General features: G+C 40.7%; 1 protein-coding gene across 2 annotated transcripts in view; it reads left to right on the forward strand.

The window, feature by feature from the left end:
• The window catches only part of ERBB4 (erb-b2 receptor tyrosine kinase 4), a 1,781,744-nt gene that overhangs the window by 1,634,702 nt on the left and 123,087 nt on the right, over window positions 1-23,955 (forward strand). For both annotated transcript variants that reach the window (XM_033945093.1, XM_033945094.1), the window contains one exon: window positions 19,964-20,110. In XM_033945093.1, the coding sequence (XP_033800984.1) occupies window positions 19,964-20,110 (147 nt within the window). The remainder of the gene's footprint in view (window positions 1-19,963; window positions 20,111-23,955) is intronic.

The following is a 23,955-nucleotide window of genomic DNA, read 5'->3' on the forward strand; positions in this document are numbered from 1 at the left end:
TATTTAGGAGTTTGGATATTTTTGGTAAATGAGGTTCAAGGGGATGACTAGTGTGTTATTTGCTGGGGAGAGTGCATGTGTGATTGGGGAGGGGAATATTAAGTAAGGACGTGTTTTTTGAAAAGAAATGTTTTGATTTCTTTCCGAAACACTTTGATGTCTGTTGTTTTGATCATCAGTTTGGTGATGGTGGGGTCAATTTTCACTGCCTGAGTTGCTAGAAGACTGTCGTAAAGTTTCTTACATCGGGTACCATTATGAGGGGGGAAGGTGAAAAGATTCTGAGTTCTTCTTGATCTGGGTAGTCGGTAGCGGCAAAGACGGTTGTTCAGGTATTTGGGGGCCATACCATGGGTTACTTTGAAAAGTAAGCAGTAGAGTTTGAATTGAGTTCTTGCTTTTATCGGAAGCCAGTGAGAGTCTACATAGGCGGGTGTGACGTGGTCGAATTTGTTGAGCGAGTAGATGAGTCTGATAGCTGTGTTCTGAACGGTCTGTAGTTGTTTTATCATAGTATTTGGGCAAGGTAGGTAGAGGCTGTTGCAGTAATCTAAGGAGCTGAGTATGAGGGATTGTACAATGATCATGAAGTGTTCTTTGGAAAATAATTTTCTTATTTTTCTTAAGTTTCGCATGGTGAAGAATGCTTTTTTTATGGTTTTGTGTATTTGTGTTTGCATTGTGCAGCCTCTGTCTAGGTGTGTTCCCAGAATTTTGAGAGTATTCTGTATTGGATATTTGATTGTGTTTACATCTAGTTCTGTTAGGGATGGTTTTTGTTCCTTCTCTAGTAGTAGGAATTTGGTTTTCTCCGCATTCAGTTTTAACTTGTGGTTCGTCATCCATTTTTCTACAGTTTCCAATGTTGTTTTCAGGCGTCCATTGGAGGTGGGGTCTTGAATGTCGAAGGGGAGGAGGATGGTTATATCATCCGCGTAGCTGAAGGATGTAATGTTTAGGGCGTCTAGGGCCGTGCCTAGGGATGCTATGAAGAGGTTGAAAAGTATGGGCGATAGAGGGGATCCTTGTGGAACTCCGCAGGGATTTGACCATGAGTCGGATAGAAGATCATTTGACTTGACTCTGTATGATCTTGTTTTGAGGAATCCTTGGAACCAGTTGAGAACATTACCTGATATTCCTATGGCATCTAGTATCTGGAGTAGTATGGAATGGTCAACTAAGTCGAATGCTGCTGAAAGATCGAGTTGGATGATTAGTAACTTATTTCCTTTGCTGAGGTGCTGACGGGCTATGTCTAGTAGGGAAACCAGAAGTGTTTCAGTACTGTGATTGGTTCTGAATCCGGATTGAGTAGGGTGTAGGATGTGGTGGTCTTCTAGGTAATTGGTGAGATATTGTGCTACTAGACCCTCTATGAGTTTGACGTATAGAGGTATAGAAGCGATTGGTCTATAATTTGTTGGGCTGTCTATTGGGCCTTTGGGGTCTTTAATATGGGAGTAATTATGATTTCGCCAAGTTCCGGGGGGAACTGACCTTCCCTTAGGGTGGTTTGCAGCCATAGCGTGAGACCAGCTGTGAATTTAGTGGACGCTGTAGCTAGTAGATAAGGAGGACAATTGTTCAAATCACATGAAGATTTGCTGTATTTTTTGTACAGCCGGTCTAGGTCTGACCATTGTGTCATTGGGAAGTCGGTCCAGATCCTATCTGCTGAAGTGGCTTCGTCTTTTGTGGGTTTTGTTAGTATCTCTTCTAAGATGTTTCGAGAGTTGTTGAATGTGGATCTGATTGTGATGATTTTGTGTTTGAAATGGTCCGCTAGTTGGGAGGCTGGTGGAGTTTGGTTTCCTAGGGTGGCGAGGTGGGGTTTGGTATCAGTGAGATTTCTGACAAGGTTGAAAAGTTTTTTTGTGTCCAGTTTATCGGTGCCAATGAGTTTGGAGTAGTAGTCTGTTCTTTTTTCCTTCAGTTTGATTTTGTATTGTTTGATTTGGTGTCTCCATTCTGTTTTGGTGTGGTCTTGTTTCTGTTTTTTCCATGTCCTTTCTAATTGTCTGCATTGTCTTTTTAGGTGTAGGAGTTCGGCGTCAAACCATTTGTCTGATGGTCTGCATATTTTATTTTTTGTTTTTAGTGGTGCTAGTTTGTTTAAAGCGGATTCACTTGTGGAGCGCCAGGTGTTTATGAATCCTTTGGGATTGTTTAGGTCTATTTCTGGGTCTACTGTGTCCCAGAATGTGGTAGGTTCGATTTTTTTTCTGGACTTGAAGCTTGTTGTGTGTGGCGTGGGTTTGTTGTTATTCTGCACCCAGTTAATTGTGAAGGTGTACTTGTAATGGTCAGACCATAAGGTTGGATGCCATGAGCCGTTGGTGATGTGGATGTTTTGTGTGTTAAGGTTGGGGGAAGTGTAAGCGGCTATATCAAGTTGATGGCCCTTTTCATGCGTGGGTTCGGGATTGAGTATCTGGTAAGATAGGGTGTTGAGGTATGAAAGAATGTCCGCTACTTGTTTGGAGGTGTGGTCTTCTAAGTGGAGATTGATGTCTCCTAGGATCAGGTTATGTGTGGAGGAGAGGGAATGCTGGAGGATAAATTCTTCGAGTTCTTGTTTAGAGGTGTTCCATTTTCCTGGTGTGACATAGCAGAGAAGGCAGTTCAGAGTTCCTGTGAGAGTGTTGTCAGAAAGTTGGCAGGCTAGAAGGTCTAGGTGGGGGGTGGAGTGCATGGCTAGGACTTTAATGTTGAAGTTGTTTTTTGCAATGATTGCTAGACCTCCTCCTCTTCTCTTTTCTCTACATACTAGCTTTAGTTTGTATCCGTTTGGGCAGAATTCAGTGATGCTAGGGTCTGAGTCAGAAGTGAGCCAGGTTTCGGCTAGGAAGAGGCAACCTAGATTATCTTTGATCAGCCAGTCTTTGATTAGTTCTGTCTTTGGGTTGATAGATCGTATATTCATATATGCGCATGCTATTGATGTGAATTTTATGAGAGGCTGAGTAGTTAGTGTATTGATTAGTGTTCTGGATGGTGTTTGAAGTTTTTGTGGTCTTGTCTTAGGTTTTGTTGGGGTCTTTTTCCCCAGATTGTGAGAATGTTTTCGTGGTTGGATGATGGACAAGGTGTCAGGGTTCTGGGGGTTTGGACTTTCCTGTTGGGTTGAACCAGTCTGTGTGTTGTTGTGAGGATGGGTATAGAATGTGTGAGGTATCCTGCAGTTTTCCATTTCTCTATGTGTAGGGAGAGCAGTAGTAGGACTAGGATGAGTTTAAATGTGTGTGTTGCCATTTTTGTGAGTAAAAAGGGGTGTTGGTTCTGGAGTTCTTTGCTCTATTGGTGTTATCTGTCTCTTTGGATTGCCTATGCCTGAGTGGTGAGAGTTGTTCTTAGTGCTCTTAGATGTTTAAACAGGATAGTGTGAGATGAATACAACAATTACAATATTACAAGGTACAACCAACAAAATTAAGTATAGCAATATTACAAGGTAATATTGCAAGGTAATATACAATATTACAGGTAAAACCAACCGATTAAGTATAGCAAGGTATACCAACTGTTAAGTATAACTAGGTACAGCAGGTTAGTTGAGAGTGAAGCTAACTGATAACCTGATCCTGGCGGGGGACAGGTTTTACAAATTAAGTATAACAAGGTTTACCCACGAATTAAGTTTAACAAGGTATTCCAACCTATGCATATGGTAAGGTATAGCAACAAGTTAGTTGTGCTTAAATCTAAGTGATTACCTGATTGGAGCCTGTTGTTTTGTAAGCTTCAGAATCCAACTGTCGTCACTGCAGGCGCTTCACAAAGGCGCGCACTAAGGCGCATGCGCCTTTGTCACGCGCCTTCGTCGACACGCCAAACGGCTGAGCCCCGTTGGCGCTGTGCTCTTTTAAATGTTCCCTTTCGGTCAGGGAGAGGGACGGAGCAGGGCTCCCACACTGCCTCTCCTCAGGAACAATCTGAATACGCTGTCTCCTGCTGGTGGCCAGAGTTTATGTCTCTGTCTGTGATGGGTGTCTGGAAAATATCTGGGTACACATGATATTCAACTCTGGCTTTTTGCACACCGAATAGCAACCCCCTGACCTTTAGGAAGCAACTTGCACTACTCTGGCCTTGCTCTTATTAACACAGTCACAGTGATCCTGCCACATTCTGCCTATCATTAGTTTCCTCATCATAAGGGAACAGATCTCACATGCATGTAAGATACGTAATTAGGTGCAATCGACTCGTGTTTGAGTCCTAGCGACTTGATGAATTACAAATCTAAAAAGACATTGGTTTTGTGCTAGCCCAGTAAGGTCTTCCAGTGTCATTCCTTTGGTTGTTTTCAACATGTCAGCCATCTGATTGCAGGCCGCCCTCCTCACTTGGTTCCTTCGATCTTCCCAATGATTTTTCTCTTCTGATAGTGTGACCAAAATCAGACTGTCATAATGTCATCATTTGGACTTCGAGTGACATAGCCAGTTTGATCTCTTCCAGAATTGATTTGTTAGTTCTCCTGATGGTCCATGGCATGCATAAAATCCTGATGCTGATGTTGCTGGACAGAAAACTGAGATCAGAAGCTGTAAATATATTCTTAACATAGGAACATGGAACATACAAAGCATGATTCAAGGAAAATTGGAAATTGTTAAAGGTATTAAGTAAAAAGCAAAAAAAGAAGCCATTTAATAAATAGTGATTTAAAGCAGGGGGTCATCAGATCCAGTCCTTGAGGTCCAGAATCCAGCCTGGTTTTCAGGGTTTCTACCATGAATATCTATGAGATCTATTTGCACTCATGACTTCCATTGCAAACAAATATATCTCATAGATATTCATTATGGAGATCCTGACAACCAGACTGGGTTATGGATCTCGAGGACTGGATTTGAGGTTCCCTGATTTAAAGAATCAAAATCATACATTGCAACCTTGATTTTTAAACAAGCTTTGCTCCATAGTCATTCCAAGGGACCTATCTACTTAACTAGACAATGTAGAAATATAAATAAATGAATAAAAATTCTAACTGAGTATTCTAACTAGCATGCTTTTGGCTGTTTTGTTCTTATTTAAATCATTATTTATTAAAGGTCTTCATTGTTTGCTTCTTGCTGGATATCTTAAACGCATGTTGAATCATTTCCCATCTGATATGCTTTTTGCCTGTTTACTAAGATACTGTATCATGAAGTCCCTATAGGGTATTCTGTTGTAAGCTCTAATGTGCAAGCAGTTTGGTTGGTGTTCATTGTGAGAGGGGAAAAAAAAATCCATCTTTCAGTTTAGCCGTCGACTCATGGAAATATGGCTTCAGGCCATAGTTTTCAGCAGCTCTTTGAAAATCCAACTCCAAAGCCTTGAATGTCATGAAACATTTTCTAGCTTGTGGGAGTTCCTGTACTCTACACAGATAAAAGGGAATTTGTCATAACACAGAACAAACACAAAGGACCAGAAAGAAAGGGAGAAGTTCCAAGTTGGAACATACTTAGCATTCATTTCACAAATGATTTTAGATTCCATTTCAAAAGAAAAAAAAAAAAAAAAAAAGAATCCTCTCAGTGATAGTCTTAACTGCATGTGCATAATGTAATGCTGCAGTATATTTCTTGCTGTTTTAGATATTTTTAGAATTCTTGATAACTGGCTATAGCCACACTACCCTCTTGTCTGAGCCTAGAAGCTAAACAGGTTTATTCCTGGTTTGTACATGGATGGCAGGAATTTAGTCTGCTGTGTTTGTCTTGGACTGTGTAACAGTACTTGAAATACAATGGATAATTCTGAGGTTGAATGAAATATCTTAGATATGAATCAAAATATTAAATCCTGATTTTCTGAAGCACTAAATCATAATCACAATTTTTTCATTATTTCATATTTTGAATTTGCTGCTTTTTCCCTAATTGAATTTCTGTTTTAGACAAGGATCAGGCCAGTGGCATAGCCAGACATAATCTTTTGTTTAGGCCAATGGTCAAAATGGGTGGGCATGATTCCACCCACCTCCAATCCCTCCCTCCTGCGGACCAGATAAGTGGACCCTTACATGCTGGTATTGATATTGCTGAGAAATAAAATAAGAATAGCCTTATGGGGTCAGACCAATGGTCCTTCAAGCCCAGTAGCCCATTCTCACAGTGGCCTAGTACCTGGACAAAACCCAAGGAGTAGCAATATTCCATACTACCAATCCAGGGCAAGCAGTGGCTTCCCTCATGTCTTTCTCAATAACAGACTATGGACTTTTCCTCCAGGAAATTGTCCAAACCTTTCTTAAAGGCAGCTGCGCTATCCGCTCTTACCACAACCTCTGGCAATGCAGCAATGCATTCCAGAGCTTAACTATTCTCTGAGTGAAAAAAAATTTCCTCTAAGTAAAAAAAAAATTCCTCCTATTGGTTTTAAAAGTATTTCCCTGTAACCTCATTGAGTGTCCCCTAGTCTTTGTAATTTTAATGGAGCGAAAAATTGATCCACTTGTACTTGTTCTACTCCACTCAGGATTTTGTAGACTTCAATCATATCTTCACTCAGCCATCTCTTTTCCAAGCTGAAGAGCCCTAACCGTTTTAGTCTTTCCTCATACGAGAGGAGTTCCATCCCTTTTAGCATTTTGGTCGCTCTTCTTTGAACTTTTTCTAGCACCACTATATCTTCCTTGAGATAAGAAGACCAGAATTGAACGTAATACTCCTGATAAGGTCGCATCATGGAGCGATGCAGAGTCATTATAACATTCTTAGTCATGTTAAGAATGTTATAATGCCCCTGAATGTTTCTATATAAATTATTTTGAATATTTTTCAACTATTTTCACAATATATGCTTGTCCAGAAAAAATTTTTAAAATAACTTTTCTGTTTGAATAAAGTTTATTTACAATAGGAAGGGTGGGGGAAGAAGCAGATGATTACAATAGATGAGGATCGGTGAAGTGGGTACTTCAATAGAAGGAGCTATAAGAGGACCCATGATCCCTTTCCAATCGAAATTCTGATGCTTCTTTCCCTTGGGTGCTAGTTAAAAATTTTCATTTTGATTAGTGAACAAAACAAGCAGAAGATATCTTGTAAATATTTCTTATAAATGTTTTTTGACATGGATTAGTGATTTTTATTTGAATAGTGATTATTTGGGATATTTCATTATATTTTAAAGAAGATATTACTACCTATGCACTCATATGGTAGTTGACATTAATGATTTAAGACCTCTTATATTCTCTTTATGTTATCTAATGATTGATACATGGCAGGCGGAAGTTTTCTATTCGCCTGCCATGGTCGGCACAGCTTACTGAATCTGCCCCTCATTGTCCTTCTGTATGAGTTACAGGGGCAGTAAATCTCATTCTTTGGAACTGGTTATCTTGGTGTCCCATAGTTGTAAGCTTTGTGAAAAATAATCATAAGAACATAAGAATTTCCATACTGGGACAGACCGAAGGTCCATTAAGCCCAGTATCCTGTTTCTAACAGTGGCCAACCCAGTTCCCAAGTAGCAAAACAGATTCTATTCTGCTTATCCTAGAAATAAGCAATGGATTTCCCCAAGCCATCTCAATAATGGCCTATGGGCTTCTCTTTTAGGAAATTATCCAAACCTTTTTTAAACCCCGCTAAGCTAACTGATTTCCACCACATTCTCTGGCAACGAATTCCAGAGTTTAATTACACATTGTGTTAAGAAATAGTTTCTCTGGTTTGTTTTAAATCTACTACGTAGTAGCTTCATCGCATGCCCCTTAGTATTTTTGGAAAGAGTAAACAAGCGATTTACATCTGCCCTTTCCACCCCACTCATTATTTTATAGACCTCTATCATATCATCTCTCAGACGTCTCTTCTTCAAGCTGAAGAGCTCTAGCTGCTTTAGCCTTTCCTCATAAGGAATTCATCCCATCCCTTTTATCATTTTTGTCACCCTTCTCTGTTCTAATATGAAATTTACTAGTATTATTAATTCTCTGTTATAAAAAAGTGTCACATTAATCATGCTTCAAAACACCTAGCACATTTAATTCTTTGGGACTTGTAGATCTAGACATACAGATCTCAGCATTCTGTGTGACCAGTGTTCAAACTGACTCTTTCCATACAAAGAGAACGTAGTTGAAATAGTATAGGTAGCCTAGGTATTACTGAACAGAGTAGCAACTGTACAGGAATTTGTAAAATGTCCTCAGTTTATAAAGAGTAGCTGTCAAATGCTTCAATGTGCTAATCGGTGTTGGTATTAATGCTTGTTAAACTTTTAAGCATTAGATAAAACCCGTTGACACAGTGTATTAATGTGTGTGATTGTTCCCAGGGGCTAATGTTAACATGGATGCAAATGACCCAATTAAGAAAAACAAATTAAATTACCTCATTAGATGTTAACACTGAAGAAACTTAATGAGACTTACTTATACTGCAAACTTAACCACATCTCAGGATACATAACTGATTTGAGCAGTCTTAGTAATTTGGGTTTATGGGACCAAACCCCCTCCTTCCCCAAGACAAAAAGAGTCATTGGACCCACTCACCCAGGCAGATAAGAACGTCTGGCCAAAGACTAAACTATCTTCCCAAAAAGTCTCTGAAATTTCAGCTGACAGTAGCACTAAACTAAAAACAACAGGGTTCATATTCAAAGTGATGGAACTGGCCAGTTAAATCACTTGTTTGGGGCTAACCAGTTATTTTAGGTAGCACTTAACTGGATAGTGCTGCTAAAAAATGTCTGGTTAGTACCCAATGTGAAACCAGCTATTTTGGGGCATTCTGGGGGCAGAGTCAGCATTTGGCCAGTTAAGTGCCTATATTTGGCACATAACATGCCAAAGTGACCACATAAAAGTCAGTATTTATATGGATTGCTATTGCCAGTTAAGTGCTAAATATTGCACTTAAATGGCTATTTTTTCACTGACTATACATGGAAATTCAATGCCAGAGACCAGAGATGGGTATAACACCAGTGGCAGTAAGCAAAATGTGAATATTACTGTCACTCTAATCTCCATGGAATTTTGGGATTGCAGCACTAGTTTGATTATCTGCAAGACTAGTCTGTAAGCCCGTTACATTAACTGGTGCTAGAATATGTGTGTGTGTGTGTGTGTGTGTCTGTATTTATTTCTTTCTCTCTCTCTCCTTAGCCTATTTCTGTATTTCTTTCTTTCTGTCTTTCTTTTTCCTCGGCTGTCCACCACCACCCCTTGCCTGCTGCCCCTGTCCATTCTCCCTTCCTTTTTCTTCCCCTGTGTCCACCCCCCCTTCACTGCAGCCCTTCTCTCTTTGTTTTAACTCCCCCCTGTCCAGCAGCACCTCTTTCCTGCTCCCCTTGTCCAGCAGTAGGCCTCCCTTCCTTTTTCTGCGCCCTCTGTCCAGCAGCACCTCTTTTCTACTCCCCCTGTCCAGCAGTAGGCCTCTCTTCCTTTTTCTGCTCCCCCTGTCCAGCAGCACCTCTTTTCTACTCCCTCTGTCCAGCAGTAGGCCTCCCTTCCTTTTCTTGCTCCCCCCCGTCCATCAGCACCTCTTCCCATGTCCAGCAGCAACCCTTACCTACGTTCTTTTTTGTCTGCCCTCCACTGACATCAGCCTGCAGGCACCGACAGCCTCTGCGGCCTGCTCCGACTCCCTCCTCGCCATCGCTTGCCGTTTCCCTCCCCCCCCCCCCCCCGGCGGAGCTTTGTGCGTTTCGGCAACCTCCTGTCTGCGGGCCGCCCGCCCGTGGTCCCTGGCCCATTCGAGAGAGGAGCTGCGGTGGGCGGGTGAGCAGGCAAGAGGGAGGAGGGTGAGAAGAAGATGCTGGCAGGTGCGCCTGTGCCCCCCCTCCGAATCAGCGGCAGCAGTGAGGCGACACTCTGGCGGTGAGTGACGGCGATTGGGGAGTTGCTCCGTGTTCTGGCCTGCCTCCGTGTTCGAAAATCGAATTCAGCATGGAGGCACACCTCACAGCGCCAGGAATCATGATGTTTCAACAGCGCATGCGCGCTCTAGGGTTTTATTATTATAGATGGCTACCACATGGAATATTCAGATACTGTAGATTGTCTGGATACCTGTATTCAGATTTTCAGCTAGTCTGCTCATGTAAGATGCACTTCAACTCTAAACTTAAATAGTTATCTATTCAAAGTTAAATAGGTACTGTAACTTTTCCATTTAGGTTTAGAGCCGCAGTGCATCTTACATGGACAGACTAGCTGAGAATCTGCATACAGGTATCCAGACAATCTATTTGTACATTTCAGGTGGCAACTATCTTGCTAATAGTGCTCAGGTCCCAAAATTCTATGAAGATTACAGTGACAGCAAAATTGGTGTTTTGCTGATCGTCACTGGTGTTCTACCCATCTCTGGTCTCTGCCATTGAATTTCCAGGTATACAGAGTCTGTGAAAATATAGCCAGGTAAGTGCAATGAAGGCAGACTGCTATTTATATAGTGAACTTACATGAATAAAGTTATCCTGATACTGACTGAATATTGCTGCCATCTGCACAACTTTTGGTCCCACGCCATTAGCAGCACCTCCTCAAATTATATGGATACATTTTGATTACATATCAGTTTATATGGACAAAAGTTTTCTAAAGCTGCAGGACATTTTAAAAGCAGAGCACTTACGTAAGCCCTATGGAATATTAGCACATGGGTTCCTTCTGTCAAAAGCCTCAATCTTACTTTTCAGATCCCTGTTTTCAAAATAATTTTCTTTCCCATTTTATTCACAAAGGAAGCAATACAGCAAAGTCTATAGGCACTGCTAGGAGGTGAAGTATGGTGGTGTCTTAAAGCAACTCTGACCAGTCAGAAGTGATTTTGAGGAGTCAGCTGATTTCAGAATGGTTGATGATGACATGAACATGGTCACACCCAAGTGTAATGACCTGAAAAACTATAGTGCAAATAGAATTAATGTCTTGTAAAGAAAATGTCATTTATATATGGCATATATTTAATTCAGACATTTCTATTCCACCTGTCCCAGACAGTCCAAGCAGATTACAACAAAGTACAAAATACAGATGCTAAAATCACAGTTAAAAAATTAATGATTTTGTCTTCCTAAAAATGTATAGAATGAAAGTGTTTTTAGGTTTGGCCTATTTTGGGATGAGATTTTATCTTGTATCCTAACAATACATTACTGAAAGAGTTTTGAATCTAAGATGGCAGAAATTATCTCTGGTGTGGAATTTGTAACTCTTGTTCACCAAACTAGAGATGCCAACATTAACACCCCACCCCCATCCCATCCTTTAGTCTAGTTGATCATTTTCTTGCTTTCATTAATTCACCCATATTAGAATGTGTGCAATTTTACTGCACAATTAGTCTCATGGATTCTGAAGAAATTTCACCATTAATAAAGAACTGATATTCCTTTAGGCCATAATCAGTATGTCAAGAACAAGACAATACCATCACGCACATATAATGTAATTATAAATATTCTACATTTTCAGTGTTTAACACTATGGTGTATTATCCAGTTCAGCTGCCACAGAGTAATATTTTTTGAATAGCAATGTCATAAATGGCATCTATTATGTCTAGTCACCATAGAAATTAACTTTATTTTGCATATGCAATTAAACATGACAGGGTCTGCATTAAGAAATTTCAAAAATTACCTCAACTGAAGCAAGAGGACAAAGGTGTATTGTCTTCAGCAAACAGGGATGGGATACATTGTGAGAGAGTAACATAGTACCATCTGACAAATCATAGTCTCTGATTTTTGTAATTGCTTTAGAATTGCAGTTAAATTATGTTGCATTCTGTAAATTAAGCAGCACAATGGTTTCCTTTTGGACTGCAAAAACCCCAAAAGAGAAGTACAGTTTAAGGGGTGAAGAACTTTGTGCATGAAAGAAGAACAGGACTTAGGTGTGATAGTATGTGTTGATTTTAAGGTGGCCAAACAGGTTGAAAAGGCAATGCTTGAGTGCATAGTTAGAGGAATGGTCAGTAGAAAAAAGGAGATATTGATGCCCTTGTTTAAGACTCTGGTGAGACCTCATTTAGAATATTGTGTACAATTCTGGAGACCGCACTTTCAAAATGATATAAACAGGATGGATTTGGTTCAGAGGAAGGCTACTAAAATGGTCGGTAGTCTACATGTTAAGCCGTACAGGAACAGACTTAAAGATCTCAATATGTATACTTTGGAGGAAAGGTGGGAGAGGGGAGATATGATAGAGATGTTTAAATCAAGATACTAGGGGGAAATGTCACTCACCAGCAGGGCTAACTCTCCAAAATCTAAGATTAAGATTAAAAACAGGTCGAGAAAAAGCCTCAAGAAAACTTTAATCACGCAGCAATCATTAATGATTTACAGCTGGTGCTATTATTGTCATTGGCAAAAAACTCTCACCCACAAAACAATGTTTAAAGATCTATAGAGGGGAAACCCCACTACTGTGCACAGTAAATCAATCAATTTTTTTTATATATATTTTCATATTTTAAATCTTTTTAAATAGTTCTAAAGTTTTGTAATACAAAAAGCTGAAAAAAGCAGAAGCAAAGATCACTTAGCTCTGGCGCCAGAGAACACTGCTACTGGTAAAGATACACCGGCGTTATGCAAATTTCTTCTTTTCAGCGGCGTTCAGAAAACTTCTCACAGTCAGCTTCCAAAATCAGCGGCAGAGCTAAAAAAAACTCTAATAAGCACTCATTTCACCAACATTCATTTGGTTTCCTCAGGGGTTCTCAGACCCAACTTCCTGAGGAAACCAAATGAATGTTGGTGAAACGAGCATTTGTTGGAGTTTTTTAAGCTTTAAAAAGATTTAAAATATGAAAATATATAAAAAATTGATTGATTTTCTGTGCACATTAGTGGAGTTTTCCCTCTATAGATCTATAAATATTGTTTTGTGGGTGAGAGTTTTTTTTTTGCCAATGACAATAATAGCACCAGCTGTAAATCATTAATGATTGCTGCATGATTAAAGTTTTCTTGAGGCTTTTTCTCCACCTGTTTTTGATCTTAATCTTAGATCTTGGAGAGTTAGCCCACTGCTGGTGAGTGACACTTTCCCCTAGTATCTTGGTTTAGTTGTCACTACGATTATGTTCTTGAGAGATGTTTAAATACCTACTCTAGAATGAGGGGCATAGGATGAAGGTGAACGGGGATAGATTCAGAAGGAACCTCAGAAAATATTTTTTACATAGAAAGATGGCGAATGCTTGGAACAGTCTACTGGGGAAATGGAGACAAAAAGTGTATCTGAATTGAAGAAAGCTTGGAACAGGCACATGGGATCTCTTAGGGAGTGGGGGAAATAGTGAATGCTGCGGATGGGTAGACTGGATGGGCCATTTGGCCTTTATCTGCCTTCATGTTTCTGTGTTTCTTTGGATAAAGATAGGATTGTATTTAATGCGGTCTGATTGTCCTTTTAACTTGGGTTTTTAAGGTGGAATTCATCAAGGGCTGCTAACAAATTTAACGTAAGCTAATGATTAGTGTATGCTAAAGGGCTGATTCTACAAATGACATCCCGATTGCAAGCAGTGGTAGGCTTCCTACCGCTATCTCAGCAGCCAATTGGAACTCACATTTTTTTGAAAAACTGGATGTGTATGGAGACACAAGGCTAACGTGGGCGTGGTTTCCACCAGAAGTGACCATGTGCGTTCATAAGCATTCCTATGCATCTTCATAGGCACAAAACAGACACCTTAAATGTATTTATTTATTTCAATTCTTATCCCGTTTTCCTGGGAGCTCAGTTGACATTCACAGTAAATTACAGGACAAAGGCATTCGTAGTAAAGACAGGAGAAGTTAAAACGTTTAACAGGAAAAGGGAGGGGAGCAAGGAGAGCATGGAATGGGAGGAGAGCATGGAGTCAAGGAAGGGGAGCATGGAACAGGAGGAGAGCAAGGAAGTGGACGTTTTTGACGCACTTCCCCTAATCAACAGCAAACGCTGAGATAGCTATTGATTTGTACTAGTTTTGTTACAACATTAAATAGTACAGTGGTACCTCAGAATCCGAACGCCCCAGAACTCGAATGATTTGGAATCCAAACTTTTTTTTCTTCATTTTTGCCCCGGAATCCGAACGCTGCTTTGGAATCTGAACTGCAAACAGTGCTTAGCCCAAAGCTTCCCCTCTGACGCAGCTTCCTGTTTCCACCTGGGAGGGAAGCTTTGGACTGAACACCATTTGTAGCTGCCGTTGCCAATCTTGCTGTTTTGCCACTAGGGATCCCGATCTTGCTGCCTCTTCTACTAGGGGTCCAGATCTTGCTGTCTCTGCTGCTGGGGGTCCCGATCTTGCTGCCTCTGCTGCTGGGGATCCCGATCTTGCTGCCTCTGCTGCTGGGGGTCCCGATCTTGCTACTTCTGCTGCTGGGGGTCCCGATCTTGCTGCTTCTGCCAGGTAGGCCTGATCTTGCAGAGTCTGTGGGACCAAGGAACGGATTAATCCAGTTTCTATTCTTTTCAATGGGAAAAATTGTCTTGGAACTCAAATGTTTTGGAACTCGAACGGGGTTCTGGAACGGATTAAGTTCAGATTCCAAGGTACCACTGTATAATGTTTATCCCCTGATGAAGGCAATGAGTTACTATCAAAGCTAGGATCCTTGTTGGGACTTAGATAATAACGACTGTATAAGAGACTTATGGCTGTTGTCTGACTTGGCATCTCACCTGCCTTTCTTTTGCATATTTTGACTATATTCCAAGGCAATTTGGAGTTCCCCCTTTTTCTTTGCACTTATATATTTATTTATGAACATTTGATAAACAGGGAAATATCATTGCATGAAGTACATGATGAAAATTCTCAAAAGACAGCAACTCATGTAAGCACCTAATAAATTTCAATCTATACAAGACCATAGAAACAATCTTTGCGACCTGAAAATTCATAAACTACTATCTAAAATGACTCTTAAAATATGCATCTTATCCAATATTTTTAACTCGACTTCATTTATCAGAATCACTTTCTGTATATCAGAAGCGCTGTAAGCAGACAAAAGCAGAATATTAGTTTTAACATATTTAACTTCAGATAATTACCAAACAGCCAGTTATTAATTTATTTAAATTCAATTGTAGCACCTCCAGTGTCTCATTGATATTAGACTGAATCTTAATCAAAAATTGAATGACATCCACATATAAGCAATATGGAAGTTCCAAATTTTGAAGTAAATGGCAATGAGGAATCAAAAATGTTAAATAAAATTGGAAACAGTATCAATCCGTGGGGAGCACCACTCAAGCAGGACATGTCATCAGATCTAACTAGATTAGTAATCACATTACAAGTTCTATTGGATAGAAAAGATGAAAACCAATTAAGTACTTGTCTTGAGATACCAATTGATTGTAATTTATTAATTAAAATTGCATGAGAGAAGTATCAAAGGCCACAGAGATGTCTAGACTAATAAAAAAAATACCACTCTCCCTTACTGAAGCTGAATTGAATGGTGTCGATAAATTACATAAAGCTTCAGCTTCCTGAATGACAAAAGCCAAAGTGACAAACATCGTAAATCTCACGAGTCTCCAAAAAATCAACCAATTGATTATAAGCAGCTCTTTCCAAAACTTTGGCTAGAAAAGGTAATGAGGAAATTGGGCGATAATTACTGAGCAAAGTTGGGTCCAAGGATGGATTCTTCAACAGATGAACATTCTCCAACGGATACACATTCTTCCTAAAAAAATGTATTAACAATGTAAGTAAAATAAGGCACATTCACATCTTTTAAGACGTTAACAAGCAAAGGGATGCTCAAATCCAAAGTGCAGTTAGAATTTTTGATCTGAGAAAAAACTCATGCAATATCACCCAAAGTTACCTTTTCAAAACAATCCCAACAAATGTTCTGATCAGATAATGTAGAATTCTCAATAGGAAGATTAATATCATTAAAAAAAAACTCACAATGCTTGAGAGTTTGCATTGAAAACCTGCGGCAAACAGGATGTAAACTAAAGGCTCCTTTTACTAAGCTGTATTAGCGTTTTTAGCGCACACAGCATTTTAGTGCACGCTAAACCCGCGCTACGTGGCTAAAACTAACGCCAGCTCAATGCTGGCATTAGCGTCTAGCACGCGTGGCATTTTAGCGTGCGCTATTCCGTGCGTTAATGCCCTAACACAGCTTAGTAAAAGGAGCCCTAAAATTACCTGATTTGTCTGAAATTAGTTTCAAAATCAGGGCCAACAACTCCTTAGACTAAGAAGGAGCAGAGTCAATCACCTTATTAAAGTAAGATTTCTTAGCAGATAAAATTGATGGCCGATAAATTTGTAATTTCAAATTGTATTCATCTTGAGTAATCTATGAGGGACACTTTCTCCAGGTCCTTTCACTTTGCCTGGTCTCAAGCTTCAGAATCCTCAAATCTTCATTAAACAGCAGGACATTATGAGATCTAGATCTATACACTACTTTTGTAGGAGCAATGGAGTCCAATGCCTCCAACATTTCTCGATTCCATTTATCCACAAAAAAGCTCCCACTCAGAAGTTTTTAACAAGACAAGTCTATCAGAAAGAGCTGAATTTAGATCAGATAATTCATATTATCGCCTCCTCGAAAATCTCACCCTGGATGAAGGAGGGAAAATTTTTCTCATCCCTCTAAATCAGTGGTCTCAAACTCAAACCCTTTGCAGGGCCACATTTTGAATTTGTAGGTACTTGGAGGGCCTCAGAGAAAATAGTTAATATCTTGTTAAAGAAATGACAATTTTGCATGAGGTAAAACTCTTTATGGTTTATAAATCTTTCCTTTTGGCTAAGTCTTAATAATAATAAATAGGTAATTTATAGCTAAAGAAACATATGATCAAGAAACTCTTTTATTTTACTTTTGTGATTATGAGAAACATACTGAGGGCCTCAAAATAGTACCTGGTGGGCCACATGTGGCCCCCAAGGTACGAGTTTGAGACCACTGCTCTAAATGAAAAAACAAACAAACAATAAAATGGTCTGACCATGGTACTGGCTGAACACTATTCAAACAAATTGCCCTATAAAGGTACATTAGGTCCTGTTCTATGAAAATCAGATCTAAAATATGGCCCTTTTCGTGAGTATGTTTATCAATAGGCTGTGACCATCCTAAAGCTTCCAATAATCCCAGAAATTAGTCAACAATAGGGTCAACTTTCCTCTCATCCACATGGAAATTAAAGTTTCCAAGCATTATGGGAGCACAACTATGGGCTCCTTTTATCAAGGTGCGGTAGGCGGTTAACGCGCGGAATACCGCGTGTTCATCCACCTGCCGTGCTAGTCGCTAATGCCTCCATTGATGAGGTGTTAGTTTTTAGGCTTGCCGCGGGGGTTAGCGCATGATGAAATGTCCGATGCGCTAACCCCCGTAGCGTGCCTTGATAAAAGGAGCCCTATAATACTTAGGGCTCCTTTACTAAGGTGCGCTAGCATTTTTAGCACGCGCTACATTGATGCATGCACTAACCCTGCGCTACGTGCCAAGAACTAATGCCAGCTCAATGGTGGCATTAGCCTTTAGTGTGCAGGGCATTGCAACACGCGCTAAGTGCATGCTAAAATCGCTAGCGCAGCTTAGTAAAAGGAGCCCTTGGAGACTTTAATTTCCATGTGGATGAGAGGAAAGTTGACCCTGTTGTTGACTAATTTCTGGAATTATTTATGAAGATTTTATTGCTTGGCTAACTGCAACCAATTTTAAAAAGATTAGCACACCTATTAGAATTGGTTGCAGTTAGCCAGGCAATAAATCTTCATAAATCAAAGGCAAAGCACCAGGAGCACAGTAACAGAAAATAATATTTAAAAGAGATGAGGAAAGATGAAGTACTGCAATATATTGTAGATAAGTCTCCAATTTAGTAAATTTAGCAATTATGATTATACCACCACCAGTTTTCCTTTCTCACAATTGACTGAAAGCACAATACCCTAGAGCAGTGTTTTTCAACCTTTTTACACCTGTGGACTGACAGAAATAAAATAATTATTTTGTGGACTGGCAACTGCTAGGACTAAAATTTAAAAACCCTGTTTTCACCCCATCTTCGCGAGCTCGGTTCCCGCTAATCATCTGATCCCATCCACACAAGCCTCAGTTATGATTTTATATTGAATGTATTTTATTAAAGTATAAAAAGAAACAATATTCTGTACAATTGTCATTTTATAAATACAAATAATATAGAGCAAGGATCAACAAAACCCCTGACCCCCCTCCCCTTCACATATATCCCCTCTACTATCAAGAAAACTGAACAAGCCAAATTATTACAGAATGCTACACAGAAATATCATGCTAACAGAATACTGCAGTCACACATGACAACTAGGGCAACTGCCCCTTGGTCAGAGAGCGCCCTAAGCCAGATGGAAGCTAAAGAAGCACTGCCTGGGCTTTGCAGTCCCAGTTATGTCTAACACCAGCTCTAGCAGGATATATACAGTCAAACCTCGGTTTACGAGTAACCCGGTTTGCGAGTGTTTTGCAAGACGAGCAAAACACTCAGCAAACTTTTGACATGTAAACCGAGCATTGACTCGATTTGCGAGCCCCCACCCAACCCGACCCGACCGCGGGAACCAACAGTATTGCTCCCCCCGAGGCCTCCGGCGCTTCTATCGCCTCTTCCCCCCCCTCCCCGACTGGCCCTGTCCTTACCCCTGCACCGCCAGTGATAAAAGTGCTTGCCGCCGAGCCTTGAGCATCTGCGCATGCTCAGGCCTTCTGATCTCACCCTCTCCCAGATTCTCATGCCACAAATCTCTCTACTTTCTCATGCCCGTCTCTCCCCTTCCCCTCCTCTAATCTCCCTGCCAGCTGTTTCCTTCCTTTTTTCCTTCTCCCTTCCCTCCTCCTCCTGTCAAGCAGTAACTCTCTTCCCTTATCTCGTCGGTCCTGCGCGGACTGGCAGGAATTTTCTGCAGACCGGCACTGGTCCTCGGACCGGTGGTTGAAGAACAGTGCCCTAGAGGACACATAGAATTAATAATCACCACATCTTCCAGTAATAACCAGGCCTCAGTGACAAATAATAAATCCAATACCTTGTTCCTTACCAAATCAAATAGCAAATTATTATGAACTGAACGGGCATTAATTAATGCACAATTCAAGGACAACTATTTGAACTAATTGAAACTGATTATATAAGGGACAGAAGTATGGGAGTAAGAGGTCTCAGACAGACTTCTTTCCTGTTATTATAAACCAGAAAGCCATAATGAGCCAATCCAGTCAGCACAGGAACCAAAGAGAATAAAACCAAGAAATAAAAATAAAAACCCTCAAAGTCTACATGAAGGAGTGCTCCTTAGTCAAGCTCCTTCATCAATGCGACAAGGATACATGCGCACCACTGACGTGCAGTGCCCCGGCATCAACCTCACAGTTAAATGGACTCAACATCCTCCTCCAAGGTCAGCAGGAGGCAGAGTCAGCTGATCGAAGCTATTTGGAAATGCAGGTAAACAGAAAGGAATCTTGCTGTTAATTATGCTTGATGGCAACCGCACAGCAAAGTGCTGAAGTGACTGCAGAAATTTGATTTTCCCTCCTTCCTCCAACGTCAACCTGTGTTAAAGCTGTGGCTGGCTTTGCCACTACAAACTCTCAATTGCTATGGGGAATGAGGGAATGTGAATGTCTTTCTCTATACTGAATACATACCACAATGTTATGGCACACACACATCACAAAAGTCTATCTGTGTATTTTACCAATTTCTCTTTTAGCATAAAAATCTCTTCAGTGCACTTCCTTGCATGTATAGACACAAACATGCCTCTGTCCCTCTAGCACAAAACTTTAATCACTAGTGTATCTCATAATAACAAAAATCAGGCCTCAGTGACAAATAATAAATCCAATACCTTGTTCCTTACCAAATCAAATAGCAAATTATTATGAACTGAACGGGCATTAATTAATGCACAATTCAAGGACAACTATTAACTAACTCATAACTTGCCTACAGGAGTCACCATCTGGGAACTGATGACATTTGGTGGAAAACCTTATGATGGAATACCGACTCGAGAAATTCCAGATCTGCTTGAGAAAGGAGAACGACTGCCTCAGCCTCCCATCTGTACCATTGATGTCTACATGGTCATGGTAAAATGTAAGTTAATTTTTATATCAAATATAGCCATTTTAGGTGCACTGTGGCTTTTCATTTTTTTAAATAAAACTTTATTGATTTTCATTCTTTAATAGTGAAATACATGAAAATATAACATATAATACATCAATATAAGCACCTTCAACTTACAATTATACTTATGCTCTCATTTTCTCGCACCCACCCATTCAATGATTATACCAGGGGTAGGGAACTCCGGTCCTCGAGAGCCGTATTCCAGTCGGGTTTTCAGGATTTCCCCAAAGAATATGCATTGAAAGCAGTGCATACAAATAGATCTCATGCATATTCATTGGGGAAATCCTGAAAACCCGACTGGAATACGGCTCTCGAGGACCGGAGTTCCCTACCCCTGGATTATTTCATAAAATACAGCAACATAGAGTTCCCCAATAATCTTACCCTAAACAAATTAATAACTCCTCCCATCCTCCCACCCACCCAGAGTGTAAATACTTTAAGATCAAATTAGGACAGAGATTTTTTTTGAAAGAACACTAAGAATTGAAGAAAAGTGTTTATATCATGTTATCATTGATTAGATCAGTGGTTCCCAACCCTGTCCTGGAGGAACACCAGGCCAATTGGGTTTTCAGGCTAGCCCTAATGAATATGCATGAAGCAAATTTGCATGCCTATCACTTCCATCATATGCAAATCTCTCTCATGCATATTCATTAGGGCTAGCCTGAAAACCCGATTGGCCTGGTGTTCCTCCAGGACAGGGTTGGGAATCACTGGATTAGATTATAATCTCTCAATATGTGTCTGATTTACTAGATGCTCTGTTCTGCTGATTTTGTGTCTGCATGTTGCTTTCCTGCTTGTGATTGCCTCCAGATCCCTAGGGTGACACCACTTCCAGTTTCATATTTAATTGCAGCAAACTTAAGGTTCTTGACCACAGGCAGGAACTCCTTGGGATGGCATCAGGGCACAATCTGTTATTCTTTGTGCTTTTAGCAGCTGTTTATTTTCCTGTTGTAGTTGTCGTTTTGCTAACTTCTTTACTTTGGTTTGCTCATCTCAGTTGGTTGATTCAAGTTTTATTAAAATTTTGATTCAATCACATTACTGTAATTTATAAGCGATTTACAAATAAAAGTAGGAGTCTATACTGTTTAAAATACATTGAAGGCAGGACATTACAAACTTACACATGAGGAAAACGGGAGGAACTACAATAAATACAGGAAAGAAGAACAAAAAAAGGTCAAAATGTAAGAGAATCTATGTTTTAGAGAGGTACAAGAGGTTGACTCATATAAGTCAGAACATTAGAAGGATAAAAAGTTTAGTTGTTTCCTTAAAAAAAAAAAACCAAATTGTCTCACATATGTCAGCTCTCAAAATCATCCTTGAATAGCCTGCATTTTAGCATTCCTTTGAACTTGATAAGTGTTTTTTCTTCTTTGATATAGGCTGGCAATACGTTCCATATTTTTGGAGCTGTAACAGAAAAGATTCACTTTTTATGCTGTCTGCATCTGTCTTCACCATTTGGTGAGACCACAGACCTCTGTTAACTCTGATAACCCTCTGTATTGCCTTATTCAGATTTCCATCATCAGCGGTTCTTTGGCCTTTTCTCTATCTTCTTTCCAGGTTAGAGTTCTCAACTCTCAAACTATGTATTCTAAAATACTTTTAATTTTGAACCTTAACTCTTCCTTAAGCTTTACTGAAATTTGGCTTCATCCTGGATAGACAGCTCCTTTGGTTGATGCATTCCCTCCTGGTTACACATTACTTATGTATCCCCTCAGCACACACATGGATGTAACCCATTATCTCTGCTTGTTCAGAACCTTCTTCTCTATGTTACATAGACACATGTTGGCAGATAAAGGACAAATGGCCCATCCCGTCTGCTCTTCCGCTGCATCCACTATCTCCTCCTAAGAGATCCCACATGCCTGTCCCACACATCTACCATCCTTTCTGTAAAAAAGTATTTTCTTAGATTACTCCTGAACCTATCACCTCTTAATTCCCTCCTATGCCTTCCCATGCTGAAGCTTCCTTTCAAATGAAAGAGACTCACCTTATTTATGCCACAAAGGTATTTAAATAGCTCTATCATATCTCCATTCTCCCACCTTTCTTCCAAAATATATGTACATATTGAGATCTTTTAGTCTGTCCCCATACGCCTTATGACTAAGATCACTGACCATTTTAGTGGCCTTCCTTTGGACCGACTCCATCCTATTTATATCTTTTTAAAGGTACGGTCTTCAGAATTCTATACAATATTCTAAATGAGGTCTAGCCAAAGTCTTATACAGGGGCATCAAAACCTCCTTTTTTCTACTGGGCATACCTCTCCCTATGCACCCTAGTATCCTTCTAATTTTTACCATCACCTTTTCGACCTGTTTGGCTACCTTAAGATCATCACATGCTATCAAACCCAAGTTCCACTTCTCTTTCAAGCACAAAAGTTTTTCACCCCCTAAACCAGTGGTTCCCAACCCTGTCCTGGAGGAACACTAGGCCAATTGGGTTTTCAGGCTAGCCCTAATGAATATGCATGAAGCAAATTTGCATGCCTATCACTTCCATCATATGCAAATCTCTCTCATGCATATTCATTAGGGCTAGCCTGAAAACCCGATTGGCCTGGTGTTCCTCCAGGACAGGGTTGGGAATCACTGCCCTAAACTATACTGTTCCCTTGGGTTTATGCAGCCAAAATGCATGACCTTGCATTTCTTAGCATTAAATCTTAGCTGCCAAATTTCAGACCATTCTTCAAGTTTCATTAGGTCCTTCCTCCTGTCATAAACACCATCAGGAGAATCTACTCGATTTCAGAGTTTGGTATCATTCACAAAGAGGCAAATCTTACCTGATAACCCTTCAGCAATATTGCTTACAAAAATGTTAAAAAGAACAGGCCCAAGGACTGAACCTTAAGGCAAACCACTAGTAGTAGAATCCCTTTCCTCCGAGTGATCTCGATTGACAACTACCCTCTGTTGCCTTCCACTCAACCAGTTCCTCACCCAGTCTGCCACTTTTAGGCCCATATCGAAGTCACTCGGTTTATTTATTAGACGCCTGTAGTATTAGATGCGGTACATGTACACTTGATGGTACGCAGCTTGGCTGCCGTCGGGTATGCCTCCTGCCGTGGATCCCTGCCTGCCCCCCACTGAAGCCACCACCACTGGGGATCCCTCCCTGCCTCCCTGTCTGCCCGCCCGCTGCAATACCCTTTACCCCTGAAGCCAACCCTGCCACCTTTCCAGAACCTACATGATCCACCCCCACCCACCCCTGCCAGCAGCAACTCCGCACAGGGATGGGCCATGGCAGGCTGCAACTCGCACACTGCACGCAGCCGGCCCACAAGCCTGCTTTCCCTCCTGACAATCGTGAATGTGGGTGTTGGGGGGGGGGTCCTCTGCCACAGCTGGCTCAGCAGATCATGGCAGGCGTATTTTTCCCTGATCAGCTGAGCTGGCAGGACTCCCCGAAGCCAAGGTTTCAAAGAGTACTGCCAGTTCAACTGATTGGGGCTTCCCTTGCAGCGACCAGCTGATGGCAAGGGATCCCTCGGCAAAGATAGGTGGCTGAGCCACCTATCTTTGCGATCAGGCAGGCGCGATTCTTTAAATGGTGTCAGTGACATGGGTACCAGTTAGAGAATTGGCCGAGGTGGGGAGTGGGTGGTGGTGGAAAGGTGTCTGTATAGGACACCAGTGTGTGATTCTCAGCCACTTCTTAGGCAGCCACCGGGACCGACATCCTATACAGAATCAGCCCCTTAGTGTCTCACTCTTTGTTTTTCCACCCACATAAAGTAATCCAAATTCCCA

The sequence above is a fragment of the Geotrypetes seraphini genome, chromosome 5, assembly GCF_902459505.1.
Source record: "Geotrypetes seraphini chromosome 5, aGeoSer1.1, whole genome shotgun sequence".
NCBI classification, from domain to species: Eukaryota; Metazoa; Chordata; class Amphibia; order Gymnophiona; family Dermophiidae; genus Geotrypetes; species Geotrypetes seraphini.